This window comes from Rousettus aegyptiacus, unplaced genomic scaffold (genome assembly GCF_014176215.1).
Source record: "Rousettus aegyptiacus isolate mRouAeg1 unplaced genomic scaffold, mRouAeg1.p scaffold_m13_p_18, whole genome shotgun sequence".
NCBI classification, from domain to species: domain Eukaryota; kingdom Metazoa; phylum Chordata; class Mammalia; order Chiroptera; family Pteropodidae; genus Rousettus; species Rousettus aegyptiacus.
The window spans coordinates 19,223,639-19,241,348 of NW_023416293.1; the positions used below are offsets into that span (position 1 = coordinate 19,223,639).

At 44.7% G+C, this 17,710-nt stretch overlaps 1 protein-coding gene across 7 annotated transcripts in view; it reads left to right on the forward strand.

Annotated features, from left to right (window-relative positions):
* The window catches only part of RYR2 (ryanodine receptor 2), a 525,506-nt gene that overhangs the window by 427,557 nt on the left and 80,239 nt on the right, over positions 1–17,710 (forward strand). For all 7 annotated transcript variants that reach the window (XM_036235620.1, XM_036235621.1, XM_036235624.1 and 4 more), the window contains 8 exons: positions 2,936–2,996; positions 4,147–4,385; positions 5,750–5,831; positions 7,640–7,770; positions 10,604–10,924; positions 12,014–12,254; positions 12,629–12,716; positions 13,690–13,782. In XM_036235620.1, coding sequence (XP_036091513.1) covers positions 2,936–2,996; positions 4,147–4,385; positions 5,750–5,831; positions 7,640–7,770; positions 10,604–10,924; positions 12,014–12,254; positions 12,629–12,716; positions 13,690–13,782 — 1,256 coding nt within the window. The remainder of the gene's footprint in view (positions 1–2,935; positions 2,997–4,146; positions 4,386–5,749; positions 5,832–7,639; positions 7,771–10,603; positions 10,925–12,013; positions 12,255–12,628; positions 12,717–13,689; positions 13,783–17,710) is intronic.

Consider the following 17,710-nt stretch of genomic DNA (forward strand, 5'->3'; position numbering starts at 1 on the left):
CTCCTACATTGTGACAGTTCCGCTGAGAGCTGTGCTCCCAGCCATACCGACTCCCCCGGGGGCACCGGCATGGGTGGGCGCCTGGCGTTGCACTTTGTGACGTCACGAAAATCTTGGACTCACCACACGCGCCTTCACTGGCCTCACAGAACGTGGTGGCCCCTGGTGCTGCTTCCTGCTGCCGTACGCGCAGCCCCAGGCGTTCCACAGAGGCGTGACCGAGAGCCTGCTGCACGCCACGCGCTGCCCCGTCCGGGCGCTGGGCGTGGCGGGGAATGCGCGTGGAGGAGCGCTGCTTTACAGCACCCCTGCCCCTGCCGTCCCGCGGGAAAAGGCCCCGGGCGGGCTCAGTACAGGGTGCAAACTGCTGTTTACGTGAAGAGGCAATCGGGCTGAAGGGACGGCAAGGGACCTTGCTGCTCGGTGAGGCCCAGCCTCTGGGACCGGTGCTGAACAAGGGTCGTGTCCGACTCACACTCCTCGCCTGTGTCCCCTCCCCCTGGGTGGCCCCCTCATTTCCTGTGTGGCAGCCTCTTTGCCTTTTAGGGTGCAAATGCTGGAGGTTGTGAAACCTTTCTGATACAGATGCTAGATAGATAGATAGATATTTTATTATCTACACCCCCATTAAAATGCAAGTACTATGAGAACTGTATTTGCTTATTCCTGGAAGTTCAAGAGCACCTGGTATTTAACATGTATTTAGTGACTGAATGAATAATCAAATGAAGAATAGCTCTAGGGGCTACAGGACAAGCTCTAAGAGTGTGTGTGTGTATGTGTGTGTGTGTGTGTGTGTATACACACACTCATATACATATATATACATATATATACATATATATATATATATATATTCGTGCTGGCTAATTTCACTTAGGCCCGTGATTTTTTAAAATCGTAAGCATCCTCATGCTCATAACGCCAGACCTGTAGCTCTGACTGGGAGCTTGGTCTGTGTGCCAGAGTTTTGTATCGACTGCCGATGGCCGGGCTCCATGGAGAGTCCAGTGCGTCACAGTCGCCCCTGGACAGCAGAGGTCAGGCTGTGACCTGTCCTCCCACATGCTGCTCCACACGTGTCTCCATTCACCCACCGCCCACCCAGACAGCCCTGGAGTCACCCTCGTCTCCCGTCCCATTTACCTCCCCTTCTATCCAAATGCAGAAATGCAGTATCTTGTCTTCACTGCTAATATCCCAATCCGAGTTCCTCCTCATTGGCTCTCTGATTCTGACTTCCACTCCTGACCTTCCAGAGTTTTATGTATTACGATTTATCTTTTTAAAATATAAATCAAATCTCATCCTGTTCATAACCTAAGAATGTCTTTATTTTGCACTTAAAAAAAAATCCAGAGTTCTTGCTCTGGTTGCGAGGCCTTAGAACCCATCCCCCACCCCCCAACATCTTCCTCCTGTCTCCCGAATCCGCCCACGTCAGCCTCCTCGACCTCCTCTCCTGGAATGCCATGTTCGTTTTTGGCCCCAGAGCCTTCGCACGTGCCATCCCTCTGCCTGGGCCCTCCCCTCCCCCACCATATCCGCACGGTTTGTTCCTTCTTTCAAATCTCTGCTTCAGGGTCACTCACGCTATTACCCTATCTGGCTCGTCTAATCTCTGTTTCTAGCTACATATTTTACTGTGGCCTGATACTATGCTACATATTTTTTTGATTAAAAGTTTATTGCTGTGCAGCTCATTAAAATTCAAGTACTGTGAGAACTGTATTTGCTTATTCCTGGAAGTTTGAGAGCACTTGGTATTTAACATGTATTTAGTGAGTGAATGAATAATTAAATGAAGAATACTTCTAGGGGCCACAGTACAAGCTCCGGGATTGTCACCAGCCAATAGATAGGAACATAAATTCTCCCCTTCTGTCCATGTGTTTTCGTTATTACCAGAACTTCTGAGATACGCAGCACAAGATGAACAGAGCTTTTCTTAAAGAGCTCAGAGCCTCAGCACTGAGTGCTTGATTTGTTTTCTTATTTGTATCACATCACCAACCCAGCTTGCCCGCATTCTGAGATAACTAATTCCCATGTATAATTAATTCATTAAATCTAGGTTACTCTTATCTGAAGACTGTAACATACTCAAATGTTATTAAAAGTTACAAATAGGATTTGCTGACCTGAGGCCCCTGGAAATGACTGTCCACAGTGCAGCAGATTACAGAATGAGGACGTTGTCATGTCAGACTGTACTGTGGGCATTCAGGTCACTTTGTGACTTTGGACTCATCATTATTTATTTGCTTTTCTACATCCTTATCAAAGTAAAATATGCAGCAATTATATAATTCATATTTCTGTACTTTACTATAAAATATGCCAACCAAAAGGAGTGAATTTCATGTAACTTTCAAGAAGAGTTGTCCGCATTTCAAATATAAGAGTAAGATTTAACTTCTTCAGCGTCTGATGCGTTTTACACGGCAGCTTGGTGCTTCTTTTTCACCAAAGACCAACAACACTCAGGCAAATTAATTCATCTTCACGCAGTTGACGCAATAAGAAAGCAGAAACATTGGGGTAATTAAAATGGAATTTAGTCTATTGGGCTTTTTGCTCACCTCATTTCGTGAGGTTCTGAGCTGACTTAAAACGTTGCCGTGCACTGTGGTTTAAGACTAGGGCGCGCGGGTGTGCGGGAGGAGGTGCGTGCGGGGGGAGGGCGTGCGGGGGGAGGTGCGTGCGTCCTGCGTCAGCTGCTGGGCGAGCCCCGCTTCACTGCTTCTCCACTGACGTTCGCGTAACCGCCTGTTAGCGGAACAGCTGCATGACTTTCAACTTGATTGTCAAAGTCTCTTTAATTGAGTTGTTATTACCGAGTTGTGCCGTGGACTAATTTTTAAGACATTAATGGAAAAGAGGAATGCTGAGAAATTCTTAGGGCAATTTATACCACATTTTGTTTCCTCTTCAGGAAATGATGCGACATCGATTGTCAACTGTCTTCATATTTTGGGTCAGACTTTGGATGCGAGGTAAATGGACACATTTTTATCTAAGAGAGGGAGGGTAATGATGAGTAAAACACAGTAGGTCAGACCTAGTATCTAGATTTATTATTTGGAATTGTAATAAAGATGTTAGGTGAAAAGAAAATCTTTTCTGAATTGTTAACACAGTGGTATTTTATTTTTACGATCACATGTAAATTGTTACTGAAATTTCAAGTAACTTCTGTGGCAGCGACGTATTGGGACCATGTCTCGGGAGATGAAAAACAGCTGCAGCCGAGGCTGCGTGAGCGTTTGGCACGTTGCTCGTGCTCCACGTTTAGCCTTACGGCACACGCGCGGGTGTTGCTCTCAGCTCAGATGAGTGCGGGGAAGCTTCAGGCGGCATGGCGAGGGTCTGGGCAGAGAGCCCCGTCTGGGCCGTTCCGCCTCTGCCAGGGACCATCCAGCACGTGGACTAGATGTAAGAGCCCTCTGTCTGGTATGATCCGTGCAGCCTTTAAGCCACACAGTAAATGAATTTATTATCCGGGATGATCCACATGAAAATTTCTGAACCTCTCCTACAGAGTATCCCATCATCCTTGCATTATCCATTTTTATGTTTAAAATTTTATTTGAGGCATTTTGTAAAATAAATGAAGCAAGGCGATGCCGTTCTGCACCCACATTCCTTACTAGAAGTGGCGTTAGAGCGGCACTTCGCCGCGGTTCTGTACGGTTCTGTACTCGGCTCTGCGGGGAGAGGCCTCGGGGCTCAGAGCCCCGCGGGGTTTGGTCCCACTGCCGCCGTGTTCTCTTTCACAGCCCCGCTTCGTGAAATGGCCTAGTTCTGCTGGATTTGGGAGTGATGAAACCAGCTCAGAAGCTGTGTTTTGTTGTAAAATGACCGTTCCCGCCACTGGCGGGAGGTGGAAGTGTGAGCGCTGCCCTGTGTTCTGAGGTCCTGGCCAGTCGACTGTCAGGGCCCTTGGGACCAGTTACTGAGCTGTACAGCATTGTGGGCTGGAACTTCAAGTGTGCTGGAAAAAAGTGGTCGGGAGTCGTTTTAAAATGTTAGTGAGCGAGCGCTGTGGGGACAGAGGGCCGTGACGCAGAGCTTGTGTCATCTGTGGTTCGCGTGCCCCGTGTGCGCGGTGCGAGTCCCCCACCCCCCGCCCCGTTTCCGGCGCAGGACGGTCATGAAGACGGGCCTGGAGAGCGTCAGAAGCGCGCTCAGAGCGTTTCTGGACAGCGCCGCGGAGGACCTGGAGAAGACCCTGGAGAACCTCCGGCAGGGTCAGTTCACCCACACCCGGAGCCAGCCCAAGGGCGTCACGCAGATCATCAACTACACCACGGTGGCCCTGCTGCCCATGCTGTCGTCGCTGTTCGAGCACATCGGCCAGCATCAGTTCGGAGAAGATTTAATCTGTATGTAAATCTGTCCCAGTTTCCTATCCCAGTAACACAGTCAGAAACCGTGAAAGCCGCGTCCGGGTTACTCAGGCGCCGCGTGCACATTCAGTGCTTTTTCTGCAGAGCAGGACAGGTGGACGTTTGAGCTACAGAAACCGTTCTCACAGAACGGATCCCCGAGTCACCCGGACAGTCACCCCGAACCATCACAGTGCAAATCCCACATGTTGCGTTGTCTGTCTCTGATGCCATTTGACCATGGGACGTGCAGCGTGAAATGTTTTCAGGTTATTTCTGAGCCACACATTATTTCCGCAAGCCTGACTACCCGCAGACGTGAAGACGGCTGGGACGAAGGCCGCGTCTGTGACTGGTTGATGGGGTGGCTCAGAGAGCAGCTGTCTGTAGGTTTTAGTCCTTTTCACGGGGGACTTAACCAGCTATTCTTGGCTAGAAGGCTCTAGTTATTAAAGATGGCCACAGATGCCCAGGGTTGTGTGAAACAACACGTGACCTGCCCTGACGTCCTGCTCACCTGCTGACGTGGACCTGAGTGAAGCCGTGAGCCCTCGTCAGGCAGCTGGGCGGGTCTCGACGCAGACCCGGCCCTGAGACTCAGCATAGTAGGTGCCTCAGGCGAGTGCCAGTCCGCAGAAAACCACTGCGTTTCCTGGTGGCTGACATAGCCACCAGTGGCAAAGCATTTACCTGGCCCAGAAGGAGTGTTGGTGGCAGTGCAGTGTGGACACGGAAACGGGCCTGAGGACAGGCTGGTTTCTCCGCCCACCTCGTGGTAATTCCTCTGGGCACTGGGCAGCGTCGGAGTCAGAAATGCAGGGTTCTTAGATTTCCTGGCCTTTGAAACGCATCTAATTGGATCATTGATCATCTGTAGGTTTTATTTGCTTATCTCGCTTCAAACTATCCAAGTGACACAGAGACCTCAAATGTCAGGAAGAACTAATGCACTCCATCCTCCATCATTCTTAGGCGTGTTCATTTGAGACTTAACAGTCTTTCTGCACCTTTGGAACAAGAGTCAAACCTGCCTGCCCTCCCAGATAGTCTTGTGCCTAGTTCTGTTCTTGAGGAAATCTTTTATTCTTCTACCTAGAAAAAAATTATAAAGAAATCATTCTTGATAATATTCTGAACAATCACAACATGATTCTTTAGAATGCCTAAAGCTCCTGAAAGAAAAGAATTTTGTCCGAAAGTTTTTATATTTTATTTTACATATCCGTTTGCTCTTATGTTGCTTATTTTAAATGTTAAAATATTAGTGTGCCTTCTCTATGGAATTTTGTTTGTAGCCTAAACTTTCTCAGGACAATGTATAAATAAGCATTTTTTTCATGAGAGATTTTCTTTCTTCTTAGTGGAAGATGTACAGGTGTCATGTTACAGAATTCTGACCAGCTTATATGCTTTGGGAACGAGCAAGAGCATTTATGTGGAAAGGTAAGATTTTAAAATTTAACTTTGCATTAATACCTGTTTCAGTGTTTTAATTTTAAGTATTTATTTCAAGAGTTTTCACTTTAACTTTTCCCTAGTTATAAAATAAACAACCAAGTAGACGTATTGAATTGGTTGAGTGTAATTAGATAATCTTTAAGCCAAATTTGAGTTGATAAAATAAAAGACAGTTTAGTTATGAAAAAAAAAGTAAAACAGTTATGGTAAAGACCATGTTTAATATAAAATTTAAACGAGTGTTTATGAGTCTTAGGGAATCTGCTAGTACAGTTTCTCATTATCAGAAGTACATAGATATATGTACAAGATATGTATAAATATCTTGTAATTATAAAGTGATTTGTGGAGAATATAGAAATAAAATTTTGAAGATGAGTAAAAGATGTTTTGAAAAAAATGGAAAAGTGACACTGTACTAATAAAAATACAGATACTTTAGTATAGTCATCCAAAAGAACAAATTGCTATTTCCAGAATACTAACAGAAATGGTCAGAGCTGATCTTATAAGTACTAATTGAATCAAAAACATAAATTAGTCAATAATTCACATAAGTTATTAATGAAAGGACTAGTTTAGTAACATGTAAGAGAAGAAATGACTTACTTTGAAGTTAGTTATACATGAAGCATCTTAAGCTATTAAATTCTTAAATAAATTGTTTCCCATTATTTTGAAACATTTATTGAACTCATACTAGTTAATGGAAGTTTTGCAATTCCGCATCCCCATTTTTAAGTAAGGAAAGCAAAACTTAGAAAGACTGATTTTTCCTGCAGCGGTACAAGTGTCAGGAAAAGGATTGGAACTGAGGTTGGTCTGAATCAAAACCTGTGATCTTTGTAATTCCTTGATGTCCTAAACTATTTTTAATAATGACATGTTATTAAGTGTTTGATTTTTATTTTATTGAATGTCACTCTATAAGGGGACTCATTCTTCTAGCTAACTAAATACCTAGTCATTTTTTAATTACAATATTAGATCATCAGACATTGTTAATTTAAGTGTTATATTTTTTTCAGAGAGAAGTTTAGAATTCCCTAAGAGAATTATGTAATGATAATTGGATCTATTTTATTAACTTTTAAGGTGAAATAGTTAACATAAAATCATTTAGGTAGTTCATAATATGCTGAAATGACCCTCATATCCTTCTATACTTAGTAAACTCTTAACATGCTGGGAAAGCCATGGATTAAGTTGATAACTAAGAGAGAGAGAGCTTTTCTGTCAGCGGCAAGAAGCCTAACCTGCTCTGGGTCTATTACTCACAGTCTGATTCCCTGAACACACCCCTTCCCTTGAAAATGATAAATCAATTTTAAGCGTTATCAACAATAAGCATTAGTGTGTCAGAATTTATTAGCTACCTTGATATTACTGATGTGTGGTAATTTTCATAAAAAGTTATTAGTAATACTTCATTTTTAAATTTTATTCATCTGTTTATTGATGTAGAAAGAATTCTTCAGTAGGTAATTTATATTTAAAAGAAGAAGGATAAAGAAAAAGAAATGTTCAAACTTGCAGGGGATTTACATGGGTTTTCTTGTTATTTTGGTCTGTACTAATTTTAAGTTATTTTAATCTAGCAGATAATTTAGATTTTTTTAAATGACAGGGCCTTTGCTACTGAAAGCATATCGTATTTTGCAATATAGAAGTTGGATTTGGGGGTTGATTTTATTAGTAGCACTATAATTATTATTTTAGGTTATACTTCCCAATTTTAATACTTCAGTTATTTACTCAAAAGACATAAAATTATGAGCATATTCCATTTACAGGCAACGTTCTGCATTAGGAGAATGTCTGGCTGCCGTTGCTGGTGCCTTTCCTGTGGCGTTTTTGGAAACGCATCTCGACAAACATAATATTTACTCTGTCTACAATACTAAGTCCTCACGAGAGCGAGCAGGTAATGCGGGCGCATGAGCAGTGTCAGAGCTACAGAGCCAGAACTTAATGGTGTCTGTTGTGTTTTTCTACGGTGATTTTTAATGGGCTTTTCCAGTTCAGGCTCCAGAGTTCTTTGTTCTTAGGTGTTATCGAATGGTATGTACTATTCCTTTAGTGTTTTTGAAATAAAATTAGTTTAATGTCCTTTAAGTTATTGAGCCATAGACAAATTTGTCTTAAGACAAAAATAATCAGCAGATAGGAAAAAATAGGTCAGTCTGATTTCTGATTCAGTAATCTCTTATAGGTAGTCAGCAAGGGCATGATATTCTTATTTATTACATTCGTGAATCTGTATCTTTCATTTCTCTTTGTTTACCAGATATGTCTATAGTATTAGGATTTTATATCATGTGATTTTTCCTAATAGTATGTCTAATTTTAATCACATACAAAACTTTAAAACATAAATGTGAAACACAGTTAATCAATGACTTTAATTTGCACCTGACCCCAGCATGTGTTTTTCTAAGATTTTTATGTCTCTATGTACAGTAGGTGTCCGTATATACTTGTGGACCATGTCACTTTCCATTTGTAGAAATTCGACTATTTTCTGGGTAGATAGGCCTATTTTTTCACCGTCCCAATTGTAAAAGCTCTTAGAACCATTGCTGATGATTTCAAGGATTGACCTTTGAGAATCTATTAGAATGATCTACTAGGATTTGAATCGGATTGTATAACAAATAGTTAAGAAAGCAGAAAAGCAAGTTATCTCTCTAATCAGCCATTTGAAGCAATCAAACAGAATTTTCAAGGCCAGGCCAGGTGCCCTCTCACGTGATCTTTTTATCTTTTTCCTGTTTGGTTTCCTCTGCGGCAAGAACCTTTAGCTGCTCACAAAGGCAATAACGCTTAGCTTTCATGGGAGCTGCTGACCACACCAATGTGATATTTCATCGAATAGTCTTCAAGATGTGAAAATTTATCATTTAATTTGCGTATTTTATAATTCTAATTTCATATAATAAGTTGACAAAAATAAGTCATATGTGACTTACCAATATTATTCTCCAGAATTTCTATAATATGTTTGTAAATAGTAAAACATGGTTTAGTTTGAATTATAAATCACCTGTGTAAACATCTTATTAAGTTGTCTTGTTTAGGATTTTTGATTAATAATTTAGCTATGAATCAAGAATGAAGCCGATTTGTTATTCATCGTAGATAACAAATAATACAGAGCAGATAGTTTATCTACTTAGGTTTCCATAAGCCATCATTTGCATAACAAAGTAGAGGAATTGAATCTAATTCATTCGGTTTTTTTAGTCATTTAGCAGATAATTGCGATGTACACATGCTGTGGTAGACGAAGGAGATAGGATTCAAGATGGATAAGGTTCGATTCTTTCCCTCAGGGAGTTTTAGTTATAGTAGCAGGAGAGAGACCATAAGTATGTGTGATGGAATTCAGAATAAAGAACCCTGGGGACACAAAAAAGCAGTGTTAGCAGGACTCCTGGCGAGGCTTCTGGGACGGTGAGGAACAGGAGCACTGAGCCCTGCGAGGTGGAGAGAGGAGAAGAAGGTGAGGGGGCCGGGCCAGCGCAGGGCGGCAGGCCGCTGCGTCAGGCGAGGGGGCGGCGGGTGGTGCCAGTGCGAAGCACATGCTCTCAGGGGCTTTGGAAAGGGGCGTGACATGAGGTGATGCACATCACAGAGACCTGTCGTGACAGCAGTCAGGACACATTGCCAGGTAGAAGTGATGGCGGCGGTTCAGAGGAGCTGCGCCTGAGCGAGGGCCCAGATGGTGTATGTTGCGATGTGGCTGAGACCCCCGAGGGGACCCGGCTGTTTGCGAGGGTTGGGGGGGGCATCGCAGCCTGGAACTGCGCCGGGCATCCAGCCTGGGTGACTCAGCGGATGATGTCACCCACATACCACATGCTCAAGAGTGGGGCAAGAGGAGAAAGGTCAAGTTTAAATGTAGATCCATGGAATTTTGCTTGCTTTTGAGACATTCAGTATTAGACACCAAAAAATAAGAACTATGGCTTCGAGAGTCGTTGGCTTATAGCAGGAGCCCCAGGAATGGCCCAAATTGCTCAGACAGACATATAAGCCAAAAAGGAAGAGGGTTTGAGACAAATCCACTTGAAAGGTTAAGGAAAACCAACCTTTAAAAGTTCAAGGAGAAAAGAGTGGGTGAGGAGGATGAACACAACTCAGAAGCGAGTCACGGCGGGTGGAATGCATGGGGGTGCAGGGAAAGGGCATTTGGTCAGCGGGGCGACTGTCACTGTACCGCTAAGATGAGGACTGTGAGAGTGAATCAGGCGCGAGGTGGAGGCGAGGCCTTCTGTACCGTGGACAGAATGATGCCTGGCCGCTAGCCGTCCAGGGGAGTGTGAGCACAGTAGGCTGCCTGGCGGTGGTGTTCGGCCAGGGCAGGCATTGCTGTGGGGTGGGCTCGGCCTCTGGAGTGCTGGCGGGGCCCTGAGCAGGGGTTCGGACTCCTTCCTCTGAAAGGGGATCGGACATGACGGTGACTGTGACCATGGGCCCAGATGCCATAGGCAGAGTCACCGATACCCCTCTTTGCTCAGAGGCGGAAGGAACAGTCATTGGCTGGTCTTGAGGGACTGCGGTTGTGGGGCAGGAAGTTGAGGGAAAGCAGGGTGGGAGATGCTGCCGTGGGAAAGGCAAATGGCCTGGTGCCGGCAGCCGGGCCACGTGGTGCGTGGCGCCCAGCGAAGCAGCCTGCGGCGGTGACTGGGCGTGGCAGTCCGGCCGTCAGGCCAGCTCTCTCCTCCAGCCGTTCACTTTCGCCTGTGCCCCTCCAGCTCTCAACCTGCCGGCCAGCGTGGAAGACGTCTGTCCGAACATCCCGTCCTTGGAGAAGCTCATGGGCGAGATCGTGGAGGTGGCCGAGTCCGGCGTCCGCTACACGCAGATGCCGCACGTGATGGAGGTCGTCCTGCCCCTGCTGTGCAGCTACCTGTCTCGCTGGTGGGAGCACGGCCCCGAGAGCAACCCGGCCCGGGCCGCGACGTGCTGCACGGCGCTCAGCTCCGAGCACATGAACACCCTGCTGGGCAACATCCTGAAGATCATCTACAACAACCTGGGCATCGACGAGGGCGCCTGGATGAAGAGGTTGGCAGGTGAGGGCCGCAGAGCCTCGCGCCGCCGGCGCCGGCTTTTCCAGAGAGCTTTGACGCGCGGAAGACTAGACTCTTTGTGTCTCAGTCTTTATTAATGTTTTCTTCTGCACTAAAAAATATTATCGGTTATTTCTGTTGTGCTCTTCTTTTAAAAAGTAGATATAATCAGACATGGAGTAACTTTCCGTTTAGTTGTTGCTTTTAAATCAATGTTTTGTTGTTTGGACAGCCTCTCTAAGGGGAATCGGTAAACACAGCAGTAAACCTAAGATCCCGCAGGCGGACACAAAGGTGAAACTGGATTTTGAAAGAGTTCGCGGTTAGCAGTGTCTAAGCAGGAATGTGCAGGTTGAACAACACTTGCAGCCAAACATTTGCATCTCCATTTATCTACCACTGCACTGTTTATGTTGCATGACCGGAAGCCATTTAAACGCCCCCCTCCCCAAGTGTGGTTAAATAGATAGTGTGTGTGCAAATGCAGAGTGGTGGGCCTCGTTAGGCACTAAGGTTTCAGTGGTGTGCTGTGACTTGGAAAATGCTCACGAGACCATATGACGAAATAAAGCGTTCTTTAAAATAGAGTTCAGAACTACATATTAACGCATGTTTCTGAAATTATTTATAAAAACCCGAAAGAAACAACTGCAGCCATTACTGAGCAAATGCGCTGTGTCGCACGTGACGCAGCTGTCCACTGGGCTGGGCGGGGACAGCGACCTGACGGAATCCTGCTTGTCTCTAATCGTTGAGCAGTGCACACCTCGTCCAAGGAGAGGGCCAGGGACCTTTTCCATTTCGGGAATCATTTACTTTGTGTGAAAAGAATCGTTTTGCAAGTGAACAAATGCCTTTTTTCATTATTCTAAATTAGCTGTCAGTTCTTTTTCAAAAACAAAGAAGTGTAGCAAATTCAATTCGGTAACCATCTCTGAGCAGCAAATGCAGTTAGGTTGTGGACGGGGCGGCAGGCATGGGAGCCGTGCGCTGGAGGGCGGGGCCCAAGTCAGCTGCAGCTGTGATTTCAGTCTGTCCTCGTTGCAATGGCTCTTTCTGCAGCACCGAATATTCATGTTTGTCCTCACACAGTATTTTCCCAGCCTATTATAAACAAAGTGAAACCTCAGCTCTTGAAAACTCATTTCTTGCCACTGATGGAGAAACTCAAGAAAAAGGCCGCGATGGTGGTGTCTGAAGAAGAGCATCTGAAAGCCGAGGCCAGGGGGGACATGTCCGAGGCCGAGCTGCTCATCCTGGACGAGTTCACCACGCTGGCCCGAGACCTCTATGCCTTCTACCCGCTCTTGATTAGATTCGTGGACTATAACAGGTACAGTTCTCTACCTTGCTGGGTTCCCCTGGCCTGACCGAATCACTTCATTCACTGCATAATGTGGCAATGGGCTTATTCGTGATCATAACAAAACCGATGTTTATAGCCAAGTTAATTTTCACCGAGCATCTTAACATTGCAATCAGAAATCGCATTCTGGAGCAGTCTGCCCTTTGCACGTGAAAGTTAGCAGTGTGACAGTCACCGTGTTTAAATGGTCCATGTTGTGGCAGCAGCCGGAGACCGAAGCCTGAGCTCTGCGGGCGGCTCGCGGCCCTTCATTACTTGGCTTCAGATTTAACTTTGGGAGAGTGATTTTTTTAAATTAACTTCCGGTTGTAACTGAGAACCCACTTTATTTTGCGATCCAGGGCGAAGTGGCTCAAAGAGCCAAACCCAGAAGCCGAGGACCTTTTCCGCATGGTGGCCGAAGTCTTCATCTACTGGTCGAAATCCCATGTAAGGGGCGGTGTGGGCAGCGCTGACTGTCCGGATTGTGTTGAGGGCTTTCAGAAATGCGCCAGGTCTCCCCGCCCTGAGTAAACGCCCGTGGCAGTGCTGCTCAGCCTTGTCCACGAGTGTCACTCGACTGGTGAGAAGAGGGCGTAGGTTCCCTGGGGAGTCGGAGGCAGGACAGACCTTCTTTTGAGTTTTGTCATTATCTTCAGAAAACCACAGGGATTTTTAATTGCACTCTGTAGCCGTCTGTGTTTGCCCTGAGTCTCAGGGGCTCATGGACGTGGAGATGTACCCGCCCCCACCTCCCCCCTTCGCTCTGAGGACTGCCCGTGGCCCTGCGGCTTCAGTCATTGGTCACACTTGTTTCACTTCTTTACATCTGGTCTGTCGTCATCACGCCTTTGTTTCCATCGGAATCTAGTTTGGCTCACGTGTCAGAATAAAATAAGCTCCTGCTGGGGATCCTGTCGTAGAATTTACAAAGTGCATCTTTAGTAAATTTTTACTGTCTTCTGTGTTGCAAGTAGAGCTATCTATTTGTAAATCTGAAAAAGATTTTAATCATGAGAAGAACTTTATAGTATCCTATAATTTTCAGTAACTAGCCAAATATGGGTAAGTAAGTATCTGTTATCCCAAATTATTTCAGAAGCTTAGAATTTTTGTTTATCCCAGGAGATGGCGTATGCTTTTCACCAGCTCAGCCGGGTTTTACTGTTCATTCCATCCTTGGTAGACACGATTCTCTGTTACTTAACTTTTCTGAACCTGAGAGTTTTTATCTTTGAAACATACATATTTACTCCCAGTTCCCAGAATTGCTGCCCCTAGCCAAGGGCCTTCATTGGACATTCAACAAGGGTGAAGTGTCAGAAATATCAAATTAATACTTATTTGTGTCCTGTGCAACATCTGATCACATGGATGGCTTATCTGTATGGTTTTAACAGAAATTTCCTTTGCAACTTCTCAGAATTTCAAAAGAGAAGAGCAGAACTTCGTTGTACAGAATGAAATCAACAACATGTCTTTCCTCATTACAGACACCAAGTCAAAGATGTCAAAGGTATTTCTATACTGTTTCACTCTTCTAGAAAGTGTTTCAGTACAGCTTTCACTGGTTATTTTTTTTTGTTTTTGGAAGGTTTATGATTGGAATTTGATGTATTAATATTGTTTACTGATCACACACACAATTTTGAGGTACCCGGAGTTCGATTTATTCACATATGGTGTGACATGTGGACACAGAAATGACTGTCATGAAGGAAGTTTTTACTCACAGGTCCCTGGAAGCAGAAGGCGCGGTGTGTGGTGGGGGGTGTGGGGACAGAGCCAGTCAGAGGCGGAGCCAGTGAGCAGAAAACACGGGCGAGAACCTTTCTCGTGGATTCCGCAAGAGGGAGCAGGTAGCACAGGACGAGCGGGGTGGGGTTTGGCTCCGGGACCTGGGGACCGCCCCTCGTTGTCTGATACCTGGCTGGGTGACGGGCAGGTGGACTGAGGCCCAGGTAAAGGAGGTGCCTGGGTTCGGTTGGTTTGTACATGAACGCTGTGCTTGCAGGCAAGTGGTCTCCTATCTCTAGGAGGGGTCATGGGGACCAACACGCCCCAGGAATGTCAAAGCATCAGATAAAGGGACATGTTTAATCAACACACACACGCACACTCAGACACACACTCACTCATACTTACTCTAAACACTCACACTTACACAACTCACACGCAACAGCACATTCACACACACTCATAGTCACACTACACACTGACAATTACACTCATACTAATACTAACACACACATACAATCACTAAACACACACACTAACACACTCATACTAACACTAAACACATGCTCACACTCACTAAACAAACACACACATACATTCACTTTCCCACTCACACATACTTACACTCACACTCACCCTCACCACACACTAAATGTACATACACTCACATATTCATACTCACACAACTCACACACAAACTCACACACATTCACTTACTCATGCTAACACTGAACACTCACACGCTCATACTCACTAAACACTCAAACTCACACATATGCAACATTCACTTTCCCACTCACACTCAACACACACTAAATACTCACACTCACATACACACACATTCACACTCACACACTAAACATTCCAACTCACACACGTGCAGCATTTACTTTCACACTCACACATACACACGCAGACTAAACACACACACTCACACTTACACATTCAGACTCAGACGCACATACTCACACTCACACTCACACAGCCCCACAGAGTCCCAGAATATACGTGGCACACAGTCTGCACGTAGCTAGCCGGAGTCATGTACTGCAGCCCCCGATACGCAGAGGTCGCTCCAGGACCCCCAGTGACCCCCGAAACCGCGGACGGTGCCGCTCTCTGTGCACGTGCTGTGTTCTCCTGTACGTACGTAGATAGAAAGTTCAGTTTATAAATTAGGTATGGTAAGAGATTAACAGTGAAATTAATAATAAAATAGAACAATTATAACAATATGCTGTAATAAAAGTTATTCCGTGGTCTCCTTTCTCAAATACCTTTTGAATTGTTTATTTCTGGCATTTTCCATTTACTATTTTGGACCATGCCTGTCTGTGGGTCACTTAAACCACACAAAATGAAACCACAGGTGAGGGGGCCCCGTATTCACCAAGAGCGAACACTCGTGCCGTTGCGTGTGCCGGCTGTGTCGGCCTCTGGGGAGTCTGCCGCATCGTTCGAGACCCACGTGGTTCCCATGTGGGAAGTGGGAAGTATGGCTCTAGGCTTTGTTTTCTCTGCACACGTGCTGGAGAGTGGAGGAACTTTCTTTAAAATCCATGCCTTTACGCTTTGAATTACCACTAAATAAGGAACTAAATGTATCACGTTGGTCATAGCAGCATCTTTTTTTATTGAATGAACATATAGTTTTATTACTAGTTTCAAGTACATAGTATATTGTTAGACATTTATATAGTCTATGAAGCGATCCCCTAGTTACTCTATCTCCCCTCTGGCTCTGCACCCAGCCATTACATTACTGCTGACTGCACTCCCTGTACCGTGCTCCCCACCCCCGTGACCATCTGTCAACTACTAATTTGTGCTGCTTTGACCCTCCACCCCTTGCTCCCAGCCCCCTGAATTCCTCTCCCTTCTGGCAGTCACCAGATTGTCCTCTGTATCTGTGAGTCTGTTTTCGATTAGTTTGTTCTTTTTCTTCCTTAGATTTTGTGTATAAGTGAAATCATGTGGTATTCATCTTTCTCTGACTTATTTCAGTCAGCATAGTAGCCTCTAGGTCCATCCACATCGTTGCAAATGGTAGGATTTCATTTTTTATGGCTGAGTAATATTCCAGTGTATGCATGAATATAACTTATTTATCTGGTCGTCTGGTGATGGGCACATGTTGGCTGTGGGAGATAGCACTGCCGTGAACGTGGCGAGGGCACATCTTTACTGACTGGTGTTTTGGTTTTCTTTGGGCAGATACCCAGAAGTGCAATTACTCGGTCAAAAGGCAGATCTACTTTTAGTTTTTTGAGAAGCCAACGGTATGCGAGGGCTCCTTTTCTTTCTGCATCCTCTCCAGCACTCGTGTTTTGATTTGGTGATGATAGCCATTCCAACAGGTGTGAGGTGATATCTCATTGTGGTTTTCATGTGCAGCATCTTACCTGCAGTTTTATCAGAATCAGTGAGGTGCTCTGCTGACCACAGATGGCTTGAGGGACTGGAAGTGGGGTGTGGTCAGGCATCAGTAACTCCACCCCCAAAGCTGTCACCAGGAATGGATAGCAGAAGGTGGTCCTGGTCTCATACCTGAAGCCGACATGAATAGAGCTGAGAGCGCAGACATGCAGCGTCAGGGACCTCTGTGACAAGACCCTAAGCATGCACCTGAGGCATCGCAGCGGCAGACGACCTGCCCTCCCCGAGACCCCTGAATTAGATTGGATTAAGAGAGGGACAGTGTATAAGCTACTGCCCTCCTTAAACATGCCAACATATTGACCACATTATTGCATGTTCACACCCGACTTGAATATTCGTTGGAGAATGTTTAAAATGAAACATCATGCAAATTCAAAAGCTTTAGCAGTGCTGCACAAATTATCAAGCGATTCCTATGGGCAAGGCCCAGTGCTTGCTTCTGCATCTACAGCAAAGAACAAGGCAGGCACCAAACAAACAAAAACCCAGTCATCACTGATGTACATGAGCCTGTTTGATTACTTGTGGATTTAATTTCTTCATACTAGCGGTGGACTGCATCACTGCCAATGTTCAGAGAATCATTAACTTCTCTTGCCAGTTTATCAGTTTCCATGGCAGAGAAAGCAAGATTGCTGCTTGAGCATCAGTGGGAATGAATCTAGTTCTCAAAACTGAGCAATTGACAGTTGCCATTAGTGTTGACAAATGTTTAAGATCACTTAAACATTTATAAATACTAAACCAGTGTAAGCTCTTTTTGTTTATATAACCATAAACCAAAGAAACTTTATAAGTTAAAATCAAAGACAACTCCAGCCCAGTAAAATTTAGACTTTAATATGTTGGGTGATACTGTTTTGCTGAAACTCAATTACCGGTTTTAAACAGAAACATGTTTGAATAATTTGTATCAATTTGTTTAATTTTTAGGATGGCGGTTCCTCATTTGGCTGATTCTGTTTATCACTAGAGGTTGCCTTTCCTTTCATGGCAAAGAGCTCATTTAAAAACCCCTGATTCATTATTTTATGGGTTAATCAATTTAATAGTACAAATAATTATTCACATGCTTACTCTTCTAAACTTCCTGAAAATGATCTCTTACAAATTGATACAGATAAAAGTGGGACCCATGCAATAAGTACATCTCTTTGGAAAGTGAATATGATTTTTATTGCTATGGTTTAAATATTATAGGTTTGATATAATCTATCAATATATACTACACATATAATGATACACTTTAGTATATTATGTAATTAACA